Here is a 22430-nt window from a genome sequence, read left to right as displayed (position 1 = left end):
CCTGCAGGTATCCTGGACCAGTCTGCTGTGTGGGTGGATGAGATGAACTACTACGACATGAGGACCGACCGCAACAAAGGCATCTCCCCCCTCTCCCTGCGACCCAGCAATCCACTGGGCATCGAGTTAGACAAGTACGGACCGAGAACATACGAACACACACACACACACGCAAAAATCACTCAGCACAATCACACCACCATAAACACACGCGCTCTAGTTATTGAGTCATGGTTTACATCCCTAAACAGAAACAAACTCTCCCCATATGCAGGCGTTTGAAATATTATGCCAACACAGCAATGGCTGAACTGGCCCTAACCGCTGCTCACAGGGAGTGGAAACAGAATAATTGTGTTTAAAGCAGAGAGGACGACGATAGAAAGGGATTTGGAAAGAACTAAAGCAGCGACCCACACACGTTTGTATACCGCCTCGGAGCAGGCAGCACGGTGCTGCCTCCCACGCGCCTGGCAGGGAGTGCAGAAGTTGTAATATATAGTTTGTGTTGTCGGGTTCTGGCATTTCTAGCTTAGTGTCTGTTTGGTTTAGAGGGGCCGGGGGCAAGTGACCGCTCGTGGCCAGAGACGAGACCCCCATAAACAGGTCGTACCATTCTCCCCGTCTCTCAGGGTTGCAGTAAACACCCGGAAGAAGTCCTTTGACAGCATTTTATGGACACGCTGTCATCTGTTTGTGTCGATGTGATCCAGCGAGAGTTTCAGAGTGACATACGACTTTTTAGCGTTAAATCAGAGGAGCTTGTTTGTTAGCTGTTTGCATCACTCTCATGCACATCTTTCTGCGGTGATGTCACTGGATGGTTATTCAGCTGTAGCCTTTTCGGTCCAGCTGTTTGTAGCGTCATACTTGGCCTCAATATAATGTAACTGTTTAATGAGCGGAGATAGAGCAAAACAGGTTGCACCGGAGCTTAGTACCAGGTGTAAGTACAGAAACATAATGTCAAGGCCTGCATAAAGTGAGTAGATGTAACATGGACAACATATTTTAACTATCAGATTTAGATACTTACCAATAATAAATGAAGATCTCATGTGCAGACTAATGTATAGTCTGCACATTAGATCTTCAACATCAACAATGTCAGTGCTCATTGAGCAAGCAACAGAGGTGAAGTATTTAAGGATAACTTTAGATTCTCTACCGTGCTAAAAAGATTTAAGGCTAACGGTAACTGTTTTAAGATGATAAGAAATTGACATTAGACTGTCCCGTGCTGTTTGTAAAATCAGTGATATTCTCAGGGATGCCCTATGAGTATATTTACAGTCGGAACAAAAAGCAAATAAGGCACCTTTATTGCCGTATTTTAAGTAAATAGAAGATAAGAAGCTTTCCATCGCTAAATTGATTTTCATTTTGTAAATCTTGTGTTTAAATGTCAAAACACAAATGTAAACTCCTCGGCAGAGCTGAAGCAGATCCATCGGAGATGGTTTTTCTCAGACAGAAAGAAAAAAACAAAGTCCTGGAACTCGCTAAATGCTCACTTGAAATTTGCTGCAGACTTCACCAGAGCTATCAAATCCTGGTGAACTCAGCAGCAAACCTGCACGTCTGTGGAGTTTTTCAATGTGTGTGCTTTAGAGTCTACCCTCTTTTCACTTTGCTGTTTTAATCTCTTAGTTTTTTAATTATTATTTTTTAGGGACAGGTGTTGCAGATTACTGTCTGCTCTAAACCATGTTATACTTGTGTTGGATAGCTGTTTTCAGTGTAAGTGTACTGTTTCTATGCTTATCAAAAAAATCCTATTTCAAAACAAGGACACACAATTAGCACAATTCATTATTCTTATGATAAAATACATATAATTCTCCATGTATCTATGGAGTAGAAAACAAGTACAACCAGGTTACGCTGAGCCTTGCAAGTACGTTCAGTACATTGCTTGTTGCAGACAAGGAGTTTGTATTGTTGATTTCTCTGTGATTGGACAGCACTCCAGATGTTTCCTCACAGCCACACATGACTAAGGCTTTTTCTAGCTGAGACATTTCTTAAGTATACAGCTACAAGTTCCTGAGAACTGAGGTAAGGACTCAACCAGTGTTGTTCTAGACAACTAACACTGGGTGTGAAGAAACATTTCAGACAAACTAAAATCAAAATATCAAAAATAAAAATGTCTTTAGTTTTAGTCTTATTAGTTATTTTCTTACATGTTTATTGAGATCAGTTGCCATCACAAAGTGTTGTGTTTGTATTGTGATACATATTCTGAATAAATGAAATCCTGCCCCCCGTATTATAATAAAAAAACATTTTAAACAATAAAAAACTAAACTGAAATGAGCACACTCACTCCAAAATCAACAATCACAAACTAGATAAAAATAGAAACTAGAATATAAACCTATAATAACTCCTGTCATTTAGGTACATGCTGCGGTCTCGCTGTGTGTCAGAGGTTTAATGCTTGAATAATGATGTAGTGCATCGCCTGACGTCCGCTGAATTGCCAAGTCTAAATAGTAAAAACGTCTCTACTAGGGAAGTGCCTCAGCCTCCCTCATTTACTTTAATACTAACACAGAACTTAAAGGTTCAGGAAAGGACTCAACATTGAATGTTAAATTAGAAACAAATAGTCGCACAGCTGTTGAACGGGACTGTCTTCAGTTCAGTAACCGTCTTCAGTTCGGTATCTCCTGAGCTAAAGCGAAAACAGAATGAGACCAGCAGCATTTTGTCCTCATTTACACTCACTTCCCGAACATTTTTATCTTTTCTGGAGCATGAATTTAAAACGCATTGAGTTTAAATGAACTGTGATCTTTGATGCAGATGCTTTTAGATGTTGTAAAGTGCCCAAAATATCGTATGTCAGCTTCACACAGTGAACGTGTGTTTCTACCTGCGTGTAATTATGTCCTCTTATTATGAGGAAACGTCACTTGGTCATAGTTTGTTTGTTTTAGTCTCATTTAATGACTGCAGCGGTTCTGCAGAATGATGTCATACACGTGAATGAGTGTGTATGTGGTCTTCTGTGCATGTGTTTGTGTGTTCTTGGATATTTCTGTTGCAGACTTTAATACTGTACTGTCCATGCGTTGGTTTTTCTACATGTGTGTGTGTGTGTAACTGCAGAGTGGGCGGTGGTGGTGGTGGTGGGGTTTGGTTTGTGTAGGCCACGGGTCATTAGCAGAGATCAAGCTTCCCTAATGAGCGCTGGGTCCTCCAGGGGCACCCAGGCGTCACACACTGCACTTCCCACGCCAACCTCTCCCAGCCTGGGTACTTTTTGACTGCACACTGCCCCCTGCTGGAAAAGCTGGCCCCAACATCACATTGAAAATGCATCTTTATATTTACACAAATCTTTCTGTACTGCACAAAAATCCTCTGTGTATTTCTGTTTATATACCGTACATCTTTAATACAGTGGGGTTCTTCTTTGTCGTGCCGTTCCTCTGTGTTCATCTTTGTTTATCTCTCTTCTCCCAGAGGCAAAATCCCACAGAAAGACATGGAGCTGACATTTCCAGGAATGAGTGGAGACTTCACCAGTGAGAACTTCTCAGCCACCTGGTACCTCATAGAAAACCATTCAGGCTCCAGGTAGGCCTCCCGTTATCACTAACCTGAAGCTACTAACCTTAAAATCTAGTAATCAGGGTTTCCATCGGTCCTTGAAATCCAAAAAATCAAGGTGAAGAAAGTTTTTAAAAATAGACATAATTAGACCAATGACGGTATAAAGAATAGACCTGAGTCATATAAACATATCGTGCAAAAATAGAAATGAAAGTTCTTTTTTTGTTTTGTTATTAAATGTTCTAAATGTTCATCTTCACGAGGGTCTCTCAGTTAAAAACTCTTAGTGTTGTAATTGTAGTTAACCTTGACCCATGTCTCAAAAAAAAGTCCTTAAATTTGACAGAATTAGGCCTGGAAAGTCCTTGAAAAGTCTTTAAAAATTATGTTTAAAAAGGTGTAGGAACCCTGACCAATAACCAAACAGGCAGTTAAACATCCATCCCTTTGACCCAAACTTTATAGACGCTAATGCACGTTTAACTGGAGCCCCAACAGAAGCATCTTTCCAGTAACACGCCTTCCTGGCAGGTGAGGTCAGTGGCATGTAAATCCATGTGCTGCGTCTCTACCCTCACCAAGCCAAACAGAAGATTACGCTCCAAAAGATTGTTTAAGTAATTATTCAAGATTGCAAACAAGTTTCTCAAATGTGAATATTTTCTCTTTCTTCCACTCTTCTGTGATAGTGTGCTGTGTATTTTGGAGTTTTGGATGAAAGGAGACGTTTGAAGACTTGGACTCTTGAGAAAATGTCATGGGCATTTTTCAACATTTACTGACATTTTACAGACCGAATGATTCATCGCGTGATCGGTTAATTCAGACAATATGAACCCACAAATATGAGGCCCGAATTAAAAATAAAATGAGTTAGACAGAAAGAATAGAAAAAAACAAAACAGAATTTCTTCAGCTTGGTTTCATGACGTTAATTTTTTGAGGTTATTGTTTCTTCACATGGACTTCTGGTCCAGGTCGGCATGTAGACGAGGCATGCCGTTGACCCAGATGCCCTGAGCCCAGTTGACTGTCATGTCAGGGCAGAAGAGAGTTATTTTGGACTCTCCTGGCTTCCTCTCCCCCTGCTTAGCCTCCAAGTAACCCAGACCCCAGGATCCAGCATGACCAGGGGCCTCTGTTTGGACCTCGATTGGGTGACTGTTTCTTCCTGCGGAGGAAACCTCACTCAGGACACTGACACACAGACACACGTACTCACTTCGGCCAAAAAATGTGTGCGCGATTGTGTTTCTGACATGCACGCTGTGCAGGAAAAAGAACGTGTGACAGCAAAATACTGAAAATATTAGTGGACTAATGGGTTAGAAAATTCAATCACAAAATGTATCGACAGCAGTTTTAGTAATCCGTTAAATCCGGTAATGAACAATTCTGAACATGTGTCGGTTCTGGCTTTTTAAATATGACGATTTTCAGCTTTTGTCTGTTTAACATTATAAGTTTGAATGTTTGAAGACGTCATCTTGGGCGCGTGTAATGGGAATTTTTCTAGTTTTCTAGACTAAACAATTAATCAATTAACCAGACAAATAACGAAAGTAATCACAAGTTTCAGGCCTGACGTAATGCCTCGATGGTTTTGTTTTTGTTTCCCCAGTTTTGAACAGTTGAAGATGGCCGCCAGCAACCTGAAGAAGCAGGCCACGAAGAAGAATGAGGGGAGTCTGGCCTACGTGAAAGGCGGCCTCAGTACGTTCTTTGAGGCCCAGGACGCTCTGGCAGGTGAGAGGGATTAACACATTTTTGTACGCTGCAGCACCGCACTGAACGCTCGACAATTAATACACAACCTCCCCGAATCATCACTCTTCATCTCTGCTGAGGAAAAAAAAAAAAGCTCTTGATTTTTTGGAAAGTGTGCAAATGTTCCACCCACCCCGCACTCACACACACACACACTCACACACACATGCGGTTTAGCAGCGGTTGATTAAAGAGGTTCATTTGGACGCTGTGTGAAAATCCCCTCCGCTCTCTGCTACAGTTACACCAGCCAACCACAACACGGCTAATTCACCTTCATCAAAATGAGATCAGCTCTCACCTGTCACACACAGTTTCACTCGGGTCTCCCTAGAGCCGGGAAGTGGACACACACACACACACACACACACACACACACACACACACACTTGGCCACACTGACTCCCAGATGCCAAAAAGATTTTAAGGTAGCTGAGACTGACTGCTGTCGCTCTGCCAGGTACCTCAAATCAATTGTTTGCTTCATCATTCATACTTTTGTCTGTTTACTCTCTCCTCCCGCCGTAGCCGCTCAGTTACTTCCCCTTTCTATTTATACGTACACTTTTTTCTGCCTCCATCATTATTATTATTGCTTTCCGTATGTTTGTGCCCCGGTTGGGAGAGAGGCAATGTTTTCATTGTTAGCGTCTGAATCTAAATAAACGGAGCAGACCAACACAATGCAGGCCAGAGTATTAGGGCCGATAGCGCTGATAACAGACCCAATATGACCAACGGGAACAATGCGCAGTCATTCTCACGTTCAGACTGAGCGTGCCTACTGTGTGCCCGCTGCCTCCAATGGGAAATGTGCAGTCTCTACAGATGGAGGAAGCGCCGTGGATGGACTCAAGTGACCTGTGAACCCAGAGGGCATCATGATGGCTTATGATTTTATGTAACCTGAATATAAGACAGCTTTAATTACAAGATGTGGATCTGTATGCCCGCCTGGGCGCCCCTGGAGATATAGCATGTTTAACACATTTTAAATGCATTATTGAATTTATTGAAGTGAAGGTAATAGTGTAAAATTTAAAACAAAATAACTAACAAACAATATTTAAGTGCTGTTTGATTTCTGCCCTGTCATTTGAAGGAGAATCCGCATTAATCAGTCGAAGGTTTGCAGTTTACCTTTAATAAAAACTCTGTTTGCAATTTTCCAAACTCAACAGTTAGTCTTCATCCATAAAATATTTCTCCTTTAAAAGTGGAGCATCAAATAATTCCATTAAAGCTGCAATAATTAATATTTTTAATTTCTAAAACAGAGCTAAAAGGAGAATTAATATATTTCTGCTTTTTGGACACTGCTCCAAATGAATGTTAAGACTCTCTGTCTGCTGGACAAACACTTCTAAATAAATAAGCATCACAAATATATGAATAAATATACAACTGTCACCATAACAACTTTATAAAGTGAGTGTTTACCCTCCAAACACTCTGCAAAGTGAGCAAAAAATCATTATATCCTGCTTTAAAACATAAATCTCACAGCTGTCCAGTTTGTGTTTTCAAGTATGTCTAACAAACCAAACTTTATGGTCAGCCTCTTTGGAAGAAGTCTGATTTTAGATGCTACTATTTTCCAGACTGTCCTTTTTAATCTGACAATCAATGTGCTTTTAACCCAGTTGCACTTCACTCAGAGGCTCTAGTGGGTTAAACTGGGTTAAACTGGACTAATTACATTATCTAGCATATCAACAATAAGGCTACAAACATGTGACATTATCATAAAGGAACAGGCTCACTCTGCATCACGAGAGAAAGTCAAACAGACTCCCACTTTTCAAATGTCATTTTCTTAAAAAAAAAACATTATCTCATATTTGGACCAGTAATCTGACTCAAAAGTTGATTTTTAAACTTCCTGACTTCCGTCTTCTCACCATGACTCATTACAGCACTATAACATCCTTTCTCGGCCAGGATTTGGCCCCGAGTCATACGAAATGAAGTGGTAGCCCAGAATGGATAGCTCAAGTGGAGATATTCTGTATACTAGGTATGGTCAGCCAAACCGACATACCAGCCGGCACGCTGCTAGCAGCCAGCCAGCTCGAGACAGCTCTGCAATAGCTCACTGCCAGGCCTAGTTAGCACAGCTGTCTGAGGAACCGTGAATCCCTTCTTTGTCCCTCAGCAGCGCTTTGGCTGGTCTCTGTTGTTCCGAGTCGTTCCAAATGAACCTCACCTGAGATGTGGCTGTGAAAATGTAGAAGAAATGAGCTGTGTAAAAAAAAAAAAAAAGGGAAGAAATTAACAGGGCGCTCGTGTGTTCTCCTCGCTCTGAATTTGCCGCGTTAGAAGTTGCCACAGTGCCTCCAGCCCTCTCAATCACCATCAAGTCATTTTTGTCTCCTCTCTTGTTTATTTTCAGTTCTGCTTGCATGTGAGATTTTTATTGATGACTTTAATAGGAGTCTGGAGTTATTTTTTAATACAAGTGTACTGCTGCCGGCAAGGTGGAAACAAGGAGGAGAAGCCAACTCTGGGAAAAGAAATGAGGCGGATAGAAAATATTTAGAGCAAACAGCAGAGCTCCATGGGGTTTGTCTCCCTGCCTCGTTTTTTTTTTCTTGTCCCCACTAATTGCCTCTTAATTGCTCTCCACTACAGCTAACCATCTTCAACAGAAATAGCAAAACAAAATCCCATGTCTCTTTTTTTAATGAACTATGAACTCGGCTTAAGCACACAGTTTGCATGCAGACGCTTGCATGTGCAAACCACAAATCTCGTTAATTACAGCGCTGTTTGGGTTTGTTATGTCGGCTTTTAGCATATGGAGAAACGAGACTGGTGGACTGCAGCCGGGGCTGTAATCTTAGAGCTTCAAACGGGAAACTCAGAAGTGCATCATCAATTTGCATGGCCTCCAAAGATTTACATGGAATGAGCTGCACCCAGATCAGCATCGAATCTTTTAGCATCTTATTAGTGACTGTATTTTTTTATTGACCTGGTTAAATATTGATCAGTTCCTTTGTCAACGTCATTATAAAGTTTTTCCGCTGTGCTTATTAAGTCACGGTGAGCTGCAGACTTTTTGGCAATACAGTAATTGCTGACCTCACGTTACTTCACATAAACCTGGTGGTGCACAGATGTTAAAATCTATTTGTATCAGTCTGAGAATCTGAGTTAGAGATCCAAAGTTGAGCTTTCTGAATGATTATCACGAGTAAAAAGGTGGATGGGTGCATCATCCAAAAAAAAAAAAGCTGCTTATGAAACATTAGACAACCTGGAATATGAATGAAGACAAAGTGTTACTGATGTATTCAAATCAGGATTTCATGTATTTTCTTAGTGTTGTTTTGCGGTTTGCTGCAGTCTGAGTTGAACCCTAACTCTGGCCAGTGTGGACAGACGGCTGTACTTGAGGCTTCGACCCAGAGAGGTAATGCAATATCACTTCCACGGGGTCTGACAGGGTAATGTCCTCTAAATGTACACTCTTCTGACCTTTGTCTGATGGCGTAGTTACTGGAGGTAGAAAGTTGGTAAGTATTAAAGTAATAATATAGTTTCAAGCACCTATATGTTGAAAGTCTTTCTTACTAGTTTTGAAGTGACCAGATCTTGATGCTTTTTTTCAAGAAATCTTGTCATCAAGTCATTTTTCCCCATTGGCAATTTTTCCTTCAATATAATATTTGATTTGTTTATAGAAGAGATTTTTTTTTGTTTATGCAGTGAGGACATAAGTGGTCCTGTAAACACTCCATGTGAACCGCCACAGACTGTTGAAAGAGATGGAGGGTTTTTCGGGCACGGAGCCTGTTTGGTTGCGGAGCCTCGGTGACAAACAGAGGCCGTGCTTCTGAGACAGAGCTCTGACTGACTGACTGACTGACTGACAGTCTGTCAGGGAGTCCAGGGTTGTTTCTACTAAAATGTTGAAATTTGTGGTTTTTCATTGTTGTGTGAAAAGGAAGTCTCCCAGTAATGCAGGAAACTGAGCGGCTACCGTGTCCTAAAAATGCCAGATTCCCAGGGCCTATTCCCTGAGCCCCCAGCCCCGGCAGGAGTCAAAACATCTCCAGCTTTAGAATCCAGGGACACTGTATTTTTATTCTTATTCATTTTTTTTTCCTCCTCAATGGTTCCAGGAAGTGAAGCGGGGAGCTGCAGCTCTTCCTCGGGTCCTGGCTGCGTGTGTTATCCGGACTCTGACCTGATGTTTAGGTTAGCTGTTGCGTCATCAGCCCCTTCAGTGTGTGACAGATGCAGAGGACACACAGCTGGCAAGAGGGCAAAGGGGGGACTGTGGAGACGTGAAGCAGACCTGCAGCGTGTGTGTGTGTGCACGCGCGTCTGTCTCAATCAATCCTGTGCTCTCCCCGTATACACTCCCACGTTTACGTGCCTTTGTCCGAACCTGCATCTGGCTGCGCTTTCTGCCAGTCGGCGAGCAGCGAGAGGTCCACGAAAGGGCCGGCGACGTCCGTACTGATTAGGCCATGGCATGTTTGAACAGTGTGTTTTAGGAATACCTCAGTCTCTGCCTTGAGGCTTCTGTCTGTCAGAATGGACCCACATATTTATTTACAGAACTCCCCCCCCTCTTCACTTTGCCTCTCACTCCCTCTGCTGTGTCCAAGCTCCGCTAACAGCCAGTATTTGTAGTGGAACAACTGTGGGAGAAGAAGGTAGGCAGGGATGTGAAGCGAAATGAGAGGATCAGGTTTTTTTTTTTTTGCCTCCATGTTTCTGTCTCTTAACTTCATTCTTGAGATGTTTCCCCGTTGCATATTTGAATCGCTCCGCAAGTATGTATGAGAAGGTCTCCTAAGCCTTCTCCACCTTTCCTCCACTCTGTCAATAAACCCCACACTGCAGCTCTCAGCACCCAGCTGCCCACTACTGCACACCATTTATTTATTCACTGGGGTAGCCACACCACTCGCTCTGCCTCTCTCTTTCTCTCTCTCTGTTTTCTCCCCCCACTCCCCGGCTTTTCGAATTCCCCTCTCCCGCGTAAAGCTCTTCACGCTAAGTGATGGATACAAGCCATCGGAGAGTTCCTCCTACTTCCCCTGAGCAGCAGTCATTTTTGGCATTCAGACCTCCAGCTCAGCTCTCCCGACTGTTATTTTTCTGAGAGTTGAAAACATTTTCGATTCACATTACCTCCAGGTCAGAGGGCTCCAAATGTCCCAAGACCACAAAACTGTGCTGTTAATGGCTTAGGTGAATTGATCCAATACAGTCACCACTGGAACAAGGTCAGGTCCCTGTGTTGCGTGGGAACAGGCAGAAACAGGGGGGGTTCAATAGCAGCATCTGGGGGCGGAGATCGACAGGGTTATCTCCCATCTACCACTGGGGTAGGGCCTGTTTATTGTTTTACCTTCGGTTCCTGAAATTGAAAATGTTCCTGTCTCGGGGGATTGCACGTAGGTTACAGTATGGGGAACCGTTCCCTCCTTTTTTTTTCCACATTACCGACATGACTGTACTGTCTGTGCATCCACTCAACATCCATGCTCACGTTTATTATTATTATGATTTAGTTTCAGTAGATATCACTGTATTTTGTCCATCACTGTCCTTCACAGTATGAATTAATACTGACTTGTGTGTTGCAGCGATCCACCAGAGGCTGGAGTCTGATGGCACAGAGAGGGTGGAGGGATCCATGACCCAACGACTAGAAAACATCCTCAACAGTAAGCATGAGTCCGACCACAAGAGACACTGAAGATGGTGTTTGTTTATCGCACTCCTCGTGTTACTGCACAGGTTCAGTTTTTCGCTGAAATACATCACAGATTATGTTACTAAAAAAACAAAGTCACTTCTTGTATACTCTTTATTTCTTAGAATTTTTGTTCTCTAAACATTTATAATTATATTCAAGGAGAAATTCTTCCAGTTCACTAATTCAGACGTTACTGATCCACTCACAGTCATCTACTCTTCATCTTCCCAAATATCTTTCAGTTTTCAGTTTTCAGTAGAATACATGATTCTTACATGTGATAAAGTCCTCCCAGGTTCAGTAAACTACATCTCACATCTTGTGGAGCCATGAGTCATTGAGTGTGGGTCATATGAAAACATGATAACAAGTGGTCGTATACAGGGGCGCATTGTGTTCTCTGTTTTAAAGATGATCATAGGTGTCAGAAAGTGAATGGTCGTGATCTTTCTCCCAATATTAGATAATAATAATTATCTGCATCTCATGACAAATGATAACTGATAATTTCACATTTTTGTATTTTAAGAATAATTTCATACTCTTTAATTTATGCACACATTAATGAAGGGCACAAAATTTGCACCAGCCACCAGACAAATGCTCGCAACATCTGAACATTCACTAACCAATCAGGGGTGATGGACAAAAAATGTGCCATTTTGCAGAATTCGGAAAAATATAAATTATTAGAAGTGACCGATAATATATCTGCTGTGATTCACTGTGTTCATTATCTGAATAAGACATAATAATATACATTTCCCATTACTGTTATATATCAAACATCCCTAAATATTTCTCCATTCTCTGACATCTTTTACCATATTCTGTGTTTTTGAGGTGGAGATTGTTTTTCTGTCTTTACGCCTAAAATCTTATTTTTTGCACTAACATTTAAAGAGTCAGAGTAATTATCAAAGAGACAATCTGATGCTGTGCTGGCCAACTTCGCCATCCACCATTCATCACACCGTTCGCTGCCTTTGTAGATCTTCCCCTTTTTAACGAGCAGATCCCTCAGCAGATCCTGTGTTCCCACCCTCTCATCTCATACATGATAATGTGACTTTTCTAATGGAGGGTCAATAAGCAGGTCCTTTTCCCGGAGTCTAGAGTAAATAAACCTCCCAGCCGGACGTAGCTTTCATCCCCACAGCCCTAGACTTGTGGGCCCATGGCCCAGTGGGCCCAGGCCACCGTTCAACCCCCTTAAAAAAAAAAAAAAAAAAATGCACCAAACACACACAGCACCAATCACAAAATGGGAATGTTCCTTTCATGACGACTCAGATTTGCGAGTGAAAAATGTGAAATATTCCTCTGTTCGGTCCCATGCTGTTTTTCCTTCAGGGATTTTGTGTTGGGGGTGGGGTTTTGTTTTGATTAGGAGAACTTGTTTCTTTTTTCTGTTTGACGGCACATCCGAGGCCACCCACGAAGCCGGTTAGCTGTGCAAAGGTTCCACTAAGCTGCCTGACTAAGAGATAGCTGTCACTTTCTCCTTAGCAGCTCGGCCTCGGCTGTGTCAGATAGCATACAGAGCAGGAAGAAAACCAGAGACCGACATTAAAAGTGAAATGTGGTATCAACATTTATTTTCATAGTATCTCAGTTTCTCTTTTTCTCACTCACTCTTTCTCTCCCCCGTCCCTCTCGTAGGAGCGAGCGATACTGCAGATACTCTTTTCCAGGAGGTCTTGGGGCGGAAAGACAAAGCCGACTCCACACGCAACGCACTCAACGTCCTGCAGCGCTTCAAGTTTCTCTTTAACCTGCCACTCAACATTGAACGCAATATCCAAAAGGTACTATCCACAAATAATAATAACCCTAACACTTCCCTTTGCCTCCACACCGGCACACTTGTAGCGCTGCGGTCTGCGTCCTGACTTGTGTCTAGTGAGATATTGGATCATTCATTAAGAGGAAAAGCTCTCAGAGTGATGGTGGAGATGCAGTCCGGACTCTCAGAGTGTTTAGCTCTGGTTATTTGTGAGGCTATTGTCTTTGTCTCAGTGTTCATAAAACTAATCGCTTAGCTGTCATAACAGGACATCGTCCTCTCAAACTATGGGAACATGATCAGAGAAGTGTTTGCGCTGAATCTGTGGGTTAATATTCATTAGTTATTTTATAGCCCAGCAGAGCAATCATAAAACCTAATGGCTCCCATGAGAAGCTTCAAACGGCATAGGGTTCACCAGCGTGTTTAACTTCACCTCGTTTCCCTTTACTTCCACAGGAAACCATCCCAAATACAAATATTTTAAAAAGATGAGAAGCAAATAAATATAATACATATAAACAAGAAAATAACAACCATAAACATGTGTGTGTATAAATACACGTATATAAAGTATCAGAATAAGTTGTTTGTAACTCAGGCTTCATCTGTCCAAAGCTCACTAGTCTCACTAGTTTATTAAATTATAGTTTAACTTTAAATTGTGCTGCACCAACCTTTAAAACCAGCTTAAAATTAAATTCAAATTTAAGCATCTTTTTGGACCTCAGTTTATTTTTCACTCTCTAGATTAAATTCAAATATTTTACACCAAAACTTTAAACTCCACTCTAAAACTTGATCCAGTTTTAACTTTAAACTGAATTAAAATGAACTAACTGAACTAAAATGGTCAAGTTTCTTCAAGGAAGTTGAGAGACGGACTCGACCCAGTGAAGTTTAAAGATGCTGCTGAATTTCTGTCAAGATGCTTGTTCAGCAAAGGAAAGCATGTAGGATGGAGCTGAAGGGGAAGACTGGACTCACACACGGCTGTCAAACAGCGCCGTGAACGAAATGCAGCTGTGCCACCAATTCTCCCAACACCAACCGGATGTTTCCAGAGGGTGGATGTGGATCTGTTTGGCCTACGCAGTCCACAGCAAAAACAAGTCCAAGAAGGCTAACCAACCTTTTAACTAGCTAGTAAATAAAGTTGTATTGTCCATCCATTTTTTTATACTTATTTATATATTTCTTATTTAATTATTTTGATAAAGCAGACATCTCCATATCAATTAGTTTCAGTTTACATCAATAAACTTAAATTAATTAATTAATTGTGCAATTAAATGTAATTTTAAACCAAAATTTACTCATTTTAAACTTAGTTTTGCTAAACTATGGTTTGAACTAATTAAAATTTAATCTGTGTTGATGCATCAAAGTCTTAGATCTCTGAAGCTGCCTTACAAGTGAAGAGCAACCGGCATCATGGGATCCTTGTGGAGCAGCTCTTTTAATTATTAATTGTTATTTCAAAGTTAAAGTTGTTTTTAATGCAGTAAGTGCAGTATATTTGTTTAGGCACAGACTGGAGGTCTGTCATCCAGAGGGTGGAGCTAGAGAGGCTTTTACACACAGTGTGTGTCATTATTAATAAGTTAAAAAACTGAGGTGTGTTTTCTCTCTCAGGGTGATTATGACGTGGTGATCAATGACTACGAGAAGGCCAAATCTCTCTTTGGTAATACAGAGGTCCCTGTTTTCAAAAAAGGTATGAAATAAAGGAAAACATCACTCTTTTTTTTTTTAAAATATCCTCATCATGAATAAAATTGTTGTCGTTACTCTGCTCTAGTGTACGCCGAGGTTGAGACGAGGATCGAAGCTCTGAGGGAACTCTTATTGGACAAACTGCAAACCGTGCCATCAACACTGCACGACCAGAAGAGATACATCAGGTCTCTTTGTCTTTATGTTATGCTGCCATGGCTACTTCATACCGTCTGTCTTTATTCCTCCCAGTCGTCACGTTGTGGCCTCTCCACATCTCATACGCAGGTTCATTATCTACTATCCGGGAGCTTTACGTTTCTCAGCCATGTGTCTCACAATCTCTACAGTCTGTGTAGATATGAAGTCATGACATATCTCTTATACTCCTTCATTACACTCCTTTCATGTCTGTCTGTGTCATCGTTTACCAGAACTCCATCCTCCATCCACTTTCTTCTGTCTGCCTCTCACTTTTCTCAGAACGTTCACCGATCTTCTCAGCTCTCTGTTGTCTCGTTCTTTTGTTTCTGTTTCTATTTTTCCCTCCTCCCTGCCTTTTATTTCCCTCTTTTTTCCCCCCTTCTCTGTCCTTCTATCCATTCATACTTGTGGTCTCTCCCGATTTATTATTGTTAAGACCGACCTGTCAGGATCACAGAGACCAGTCCTCAACCACACGGCAACATCTTTCATCCTGCTGCATTAGGCACAGCTCTGAACGCCCACTCAGCTCCTGTTTACTCTTGCCATGGATGGTTGGAGCTGTGTGTGTGTGTGTGTGTGTGTGTGTGTGTGTGTGTGTGTTTTGTGCCTGTGAGACTTGCTTAAACTTCTGAAAGATGCCACCTAATGAGAAACAAATGAGCAGTATGCTGGTAGTTTGTTGTCAGGATGACAGTAGAGGGAGCCAGGCCACAGCTCAGAGAGTGAGTCATCTGTCATCCCCCAGGTCACTGAGTGATGCGCAGGAAGTAAACTCCTGGGAGAAGGATGATTATGGGAAGAAAGTCTGTAGATGGATAAGTGGGTGAAGTCTTTGTGGAGTTCAGGGCAAGAGGGTCAAAAAAATCTGCTTTAGATCTTTGCGTTTTTGCCTTTTGCTCCAATAACAATTGAGTGTAAGACTTTGGCCAGATCCACGTCAACGCTCTCCTTTCCTGTACTTAGATATGCTGTGTGCTAGCTCGTCTGTGCTGAAAAGACGAGGTAAAAGATACTGGTGGCTTGTGGTGGTGCAACAACTCACCAACATATTTTTGATGAATCTTAAATTTCCTTTGGGATCAATAAAGTATTTATCTATCTGTCTATCTTCAGAAGATTTGTCTCCTTCCTCTGATGTCTACTGTGCCTGCAAGCCGGCACCTCACCAGAATGTGTGTGGGCTTTCCTTTTCCTGCCTTTTCTCTGAGTGTAAAGTTTTTACACCTGTGTTTTTGCAGGTACCTGTCTGACCTGCACGCTGAAGGCGACCCAGCGTGGCAGTGCATCCTCGCTCAGCACAAGTGGATCCTGAACCTGATGCAAAACTGCAGAAATGAGTTCATCAGTGGCGAGAGAGGTGACTAACTCACATGAGCACACACACGCACACACGTCTGAGCTGAAGTGAAAAGCCTGTATTTAGCATTTCCAATCAAGCGGCTGGTAGATGTCATGTGAGTCTGAAGGTAGCCGAGGGAAGAGAGAAAGCCAGCTGCCTCTCCGTCGTACCAGCTCTCTCTGCTTGCATTCCCCCTCTCCGTCACCGCCCTCCTCTGCCTTGAGGCCCGACTGTTTATTTTTTCATGAATGTATGAATAAGATGAAAGTGAGGGAGCATTGGCTTTGGATTTGGATTTCAGAGCTTGACATGTTGCTGCACACGCACACATACAAACTCTCTTTTCTCACTCACACACAGCTTCACAGATGGATTGGAACAATTAACCCCAATTAAGCTGTTCCTCTGTTAAATCAGCCAGCAGAAAAATGTGAACGTGAAACCGTCCGCTCAGGAAGAACAGCGATTCGCCAACCACGCTTAGACACACACACACACTCGCACTCCTCCACTCACACTTACACAAAGGCACCCATACAAATACATTGTGAGTGGGTGGCTGCTTCACATAGTGCAGCTGGAACATAAACATGTCTAATGCTAAGGGTAACAGTGGTTTCCGGGGCTCAGGCTTGATGGATCTGGGGGTTGGTTCTCTCCCTGCTTCTCCACAGTAAAATATCATCTTGATTATCATGTCAGGGATGGCCCCCCTCCTTTTTTCAGTCCGCAAATGCATTCCACAGCAGAGCAACATGTGGCAGGGAGCGAATCTGAAATTGCATGCAAATCACATGCAACCCAACAATTCTGGAAATTGCTGGGTTGCAAGAATGCAAGAATGAAGCACACACACACACACACGTACATTAACAGTTGGTTTATTCACGTTAATATAAAGAGAAAAATGTTAACACTGACACCGACGATGCATAAATAAACAAACATTTGTCCGTCCTCCGTATGACTTTCCCTAACAAAGCAACTCGAGGCAACTAAAGCTGCTTGGCGAAGGTTTGAGGATTTCATTTCACATTTAAAAGAAACCAAACTCGACTGCTTCCAGCAGGCAGGACATGAGTTGCGGTCTGCACTGTTGAAGTCAGGTTGTGTAAATCCCCCCCCCAACCCTCACTCCTCAGACTTTTGTGCGGTGGTGTCAATAACATGACGCTACCCTCTGCCACCGCCACCAAGAAGAGGACAGTCATCATTCACGCAAACCACATGAGGTCACTCGCATGGAGAATGTAAATGTGGGTGTTTTAAAGGTGCCCTGTGAAGTTTTCTGCTGTTGTAAATAAATGTGATTCTGTTTACGTTTGGTGTTTCTAACAAGAGATCAGCAAAATGGATTTTTTTTGTTTGTTTGTCGTGTACAGCAAAAAGTTTTTCAGTGTTCCCACTTGTTGGGCATGCTCAGTAGAGAGTCTTGGAGTTTAGCTTCGCCTTTTTGGGCCAGTGGTCATCATGTGACTTGCAGATTTACATCAGAAACAGCCCAGCGTTGTTTTTTGGGGGGACTTAGTCTTGGCACACAATACAAACACACTAGTCAAAAGCTTCACAGGGGTACCCTGAAGTGTTTCAACAAATGGCTGACACTGACATCTTTCTGGTGAGGACCGTCTTCGTATGCATAATGACAAAAACGCAGTTTCCTGTCATCTCTGCTCTTGTTTGCCAGCTGTCTCCTGTCCCATCTGCTGTCACACTTTGGAGAGCCCCTCTATCCCCACCTCTTCCCCTCGCACACACACACCTGGTAACTATTTACCAACCCCACTCCTCGCTGCTCACCTCTCGCCCAAGTACGAAACCCGTGCCTCCCTCCACCCAGGCAGCCCTTGAACAGCCACCATCATGAAACCACATCCACTACATTCCCCCGACCCCACTCTTCCTCCCTCCCTCCCTCCCCTCTCAAATAGCCAGAATCCCCCCTTACCGGTACCTCACAGCCTCACCCCCCCTGTGTGCTGGCGGCCTCTTCTTCCTCCTCGTATCACATTAACCATCGCAGTGTATTTATAAGCCATCTTTTATGCTATTGTCAGCATCACACGTGGCAGGGATTATTCTTCTGTGATGGATCAGTCATGTTTGCAGCAACTGACGTCATTTTCTTCACGTCTCTTGTGTTTCTCAGTCCAGAATATGAGGCCAGAGGCCGTTCTGGTGTAGTTATGATTCCATTAATTACCATATAAATTGCCTTAAACGTGAAATAGAGCCATCCATCTCCGTAGGAACAAAAGCATGGAGCCCACGAGGAAGCCTTGTGAGGAAGCAGAGCAGCGCAAGTTGCTTCCGTATGTCTAAACACTCCCATCATGCCCCAGTGCTGCAATCTGATTCTGCCCAATTGAGTTATAAACTGCAGTATTCTTACTTCCTTGAATGGTGCTTCTTCTGCCAATATCAATACAATTAGCGGGGAAATTTTGCTCGTAGGAAAAATAGGTTTGTCAGTGAACAATTACAGCGATTCTAGTGTTCGTACGTTTGGCTGGACTACATGCGGTTGTGATTTTAGGCCGAGCCAGCACCACTCGTGGAGAAACGTGTTAATTATTACACTTCAGTTAGCATGTTAATCATGTGTTTGCATCAGTGCAGGGTGATGTGTTCCAGAAGTCTATCAGTTTATTTTTATTTTTTATCTGTTATTCTGAAAAAGACAAACGCTTCTTTAAAATAAAGAACGGAAAGATGCAAAATTACATTTTTAAAACTTCAGGTCGCAGGTGGAAAAATGGTTGTAATGTAGCAGTTTCTTTTTCTTTGTCTTGGAGGGATTTTGAAGTTCATTTCGTCTTTGCTTTTGGTCACCAGATGCATCTTCTCAGCTGTTAAAGCCTCAACAGAACTTTGTTTGCGATAAAATACGACGGTCAGTGTCTTGCAGCAGGAAGCATAACAGCTTTTGGATCTGTGAGGACATAAAATATGTGAGCCGAACTTGAAAACAAAAATCTTTCGCGTGGGAAATGAACTAAATTTAGGAGTCCGTATGTTGCGTGTGTGTGGTTATGAGTGACCCCTCAGGGAACAGGAACTCATCCAACCAGCGTCAGACCTGATGAGGAAGCGAGCAGGTGACACACATACACAGCGGTTCCTATATTTTAAACTTTTAGGAAGAAACAGCACGGCCAGCCTAATGTATAGTTTGAACACCTAAATCAGCGGCACACACACACACACACACTTGTGCATTCTGAAGACGCCGGGGGTTCAGCTGACACCTGGATCAACAGCAGCTCTCATCCCTGTAAAAAACATCACAGAGACAGACTCTGCACAGCTTCATGAGGGGCTGTGTGTCAGTGTGTGCGTGTGTGTGTGTGTGTAATGTGAGAAAGCTTGGTGTGTTTACAGATAATCTGACTCAAATGAGAATTTCCTTACATTTTCTAGTCTGGATGTCTGTGTTGTGTGCACGGCCGGCTCGACCACATTTGCTCCTTCGCTTGGGGATTTCTCAATACTTGCTTACACACTACATTCAGTCTGTGACTCACCAGTGCGTTTCTCTCCGTGTGTGTGTCAGACACATGTTTTGGAAATGTGGCCATCCATTTCTCTTCGTTTAGACAAACTATATGTAGGCGTATTGCAGCGTTGCACGAACTTGTCCTCTGAGTTTCATTTTCATTGTAGTAAGTTTGATCCCCACTCGCACACACACACACACACGCTGTTTCACTTTCATTCCTATTTGTCAACTTTCACCCCTTCTTGTCTTATCTTAAGTTATCTCATAGAGTCGTTTGCACTAAAGTAATCTCACTGGCCGAGATAGAAGTGTGTGTGTGAGTGTGTGTGGTTGCAGAAGGACTCGCTTGTCGCTGCTGCAAAGCTCCCTGTTGCCATCTAGTGGAGCTCTGGCTCTTACCTAAAGGCCAGGCGTGACTGAGCCCAGTGTGGCCGACGTAAACCCACTTCACCCCAGCACTCACAAAGCCTCGGCTCTGTTTCCTCACCCTGGAAACAACGGGACATTCTCTCAGCTGTGGGCCACGGCAGAGACGGATCAGAACACAAATAAAGAAAGGCCGAGAGGGGCGAGAGAGGATTGTTTGGTGTGAAAGCCTGCTGAGCTTATTGAGGAATGTGGAATTATGAAAATGGCTTATTTGATTATTTGATATCTGAAGTATGTGTTTCTTTTTCATCCAAGTTCATTTCTCATCTCTCTCCTCCCCCTCTCTCTTCCCCCTCTTCCTCCTCCTTGCGTTATGTCTGTCAGTGGGTGTCGGAGCTCTCGGCCCAGAGGGGGATGCCCGCCCGTCCGCCCTAGGCAGGCTCAGTCACACGGCGTCTCTGAACAGAGGGGGCAGCCTGCGAACACCACGACCCAGCAGTGAGCACCACAATCATATTACAACCCAGCCACACATTCGGTGCTTGGGAGGGGCTTCCCTGCCTGAGCCTCACTCTGACTGTGCATTTGTTTGTTTGTGTGTGTAACACTTTTGTTCCCACTTACACTGCTTAGGGGAATCACAGCATATAAGAGTTATGCGTAAAGGAGCTGCAGCAGATCTCTTTACATCACACAGTCCAGTAAAAGTAACCAAAACAAACAGATGGAGCCTGGCGTGCCTGGAAGTTAAATATTTCCTTCTGTGATTCTTCGAATTACAGAAGCACTCTGACATTTTTTCAAGTCGAGTGCGGTTTGCTAAATCATCCTTTTAAGACCCGCATCACCTTCCCCAGCACGGCATAGATACGTGTGTGTTGGAGTGTAATGCAGTATGTGTGTGTGTCTTTGTTGCAGCCTGGCGCTTTGAAACCCCGCAGCAGGTGCAGTTTGTGGAGAAGCTGTCAGATGTGGTGATCGGTCAGTTGCCCAACTTCTGGAAGCTTTGGATCTCTTACGTTAACGGGAGTCTTTTCAGTGAGGTGAATACAGGAGAAGCTTTTACAGTGACAAGAACGCAATCACAGTTTTTCCCCCCACTCACCTCTCGTGGTTTGTAACTCTTCAGATTGTTCTCCCTCTATCCCCAAAACAATGGAGATCACAGTGCCAACGGAAATATCCATTCATTATCTGTAACCCCTTATTCTCATGGTGGGGCTTATCCCAGCTGACCGGGCGAGAGGCCAGCTTATCCTAGAGACAAACAACCATTCATACTCACATTCACACCTATGGCCAATTTAGAGTTACCAATTAACTCATTAAGTGCATTTCTTTGGACTGTGGGAGGAAGCCGGAGTACCCGGAGAGAAAACGTCCACACAGACACACAAACTCCACGCAGCCTTCTTCACCCTATGAAGAATGTAAATTTAGAAAATCATGGATATAATGGGTCCTTCAAAGCTTGTGAATTTTTTCAGGGAATAAAATCAGGGCCTTGAATTTCTTTTAAAAACAGATGTCGGCCATTGGAAGTGCTTGAATTTATATCTGTTTTTGTAAATAGGCTTTGTTCCACTGTCTGCATCTGTATCTCCTGCAGTTGCGTCATTAGTTCACACTCAAAGTCTCAGTCTCATTAACACTAATTAACCTTGGCACTGTGTATCAAACTATTCGGTGTTGGGTCCTTGAATTTGAAGGAATTGGGCCTGGAAAGTCTTTGGAAAGGCCTTTTAACTCTATTGTTACTGAGGAAACACAATTGGGGTGACTTGTTTTAATTTCCAGATGATATTTAACATTAGTGTTTCTTGTTTGTTTCCTCTGCAGACTGGAGAGAAATCTGGGCAGGTGGAAAAATCCAAGAAGAATGCCAGACAGAGACAGAATGACTTTAAAGTATGCCTCACTGCTGCTGTTTACACAAAATGTTATTCTGAGAGTCTTACTCAACATGTTTGTCATTTTTTTTAAATGAATGCCACATAAACTTGTTGTTTGTATCTTTACTCTGTTTTTTTGTTTTGTTTTTTTAAGAAAATGATCGAGGAGATGACCAATCAGCTGGTGAAGCTCATTCGAGGGGCTCTCCTCCCCACCACCCTGCCGCAGGCGGAGCTGAGTCTTTGCGGAGGCTGGGAGAACAAGACGGAGCTCACTGGAGCCTGGCTGACACAAATCATACACACCGTCAGGTTCTGATTGTTTGAATATGTCTCTCATTGATTACGTGCAGTTCTGACATGGTTATATACACAGTTATACCGTGACATTCATGCATTGGTCAATTTTGAGGTTATGGGCTGTTGCACAACATGTACATAACGTCGTCTTCTTTCAGACTAGAGGAGAGAAAATATACCACATTGAGATGTTTATTTGACTTCACTTTGTCTGTTTGTGTCTGTAGGTTTCACCATAAATTAGCATTAGATGATGATGCCTTATTTGCATG

General features: G+C 42.9%; 1 protein-coding gene across 3 annotated transcripts in view; it reads left to right on the top strand.

The window, feature by feature from the left end:
* exoc2 (exocyst complex component 2) overlaps positions 1–22430 on the top strand; it is a 47308-nt gene that overhangs the window by 15545 nt on the left and 9333 nt on the right. For 2 of the 3 annotated variants that reach the window (XM_019271996.2, XM_027290365.1), the window contains exons 4-15: positions 8–134; positions 3475–3588; positions 5186–5310; positions 10938–11018; positions 12713–12858; positions 14472–14553; positions 14638–14740; positions 15998–16116; positions 20351–20464; positions 20885–21009; positions 21806–21874; positions 22013–22170. In XM_019271996.2, coding sequence (XP_019127541.1) covers positions 8–134; positions 3475–3588; positions 5186–5310; positions 10938–11018; positions 12713–12858; positions 14472–14553; positions 14638–14740; positions 15998–16116; positions 20351–20464; positions 20885–21009; positions 21806–21874; positions 22013–22170 — 1363 coding nt within the window. The remainder of the gene's footprint in view (positions 1–7; positions 135–3474; positions 3589–5185; positions 5311–10937; positions 11019–12712; positions 12859–14471; positions 14554–14637; positions 14741–15997; positions 16117–20350; positions 20465–20884; positions 21010–21805; positions 21875–22012; positions 22171–22430) is intronic. The other variant, XM_027290366.1, reaches the window with a different exon arrangement.

This window comes from Larimichthys crocea, chromosome XVII (genome assembly GCF_000972845.2).
Source record: "Larimichthys crocea isolate SSNF chromosome XVII, L_crocea_2.0, whole genome shotgun sequence".
NCBI lineage: Eukaryota > Metazoa > Chordata > Actinopteri > Sciaenidae > Larimichthys > Larimichthys crocea.
Note: the sequence above shows the minus strand (reverse complement) of the source record. Positions and strands in the feature narration are given on the sequence as shown.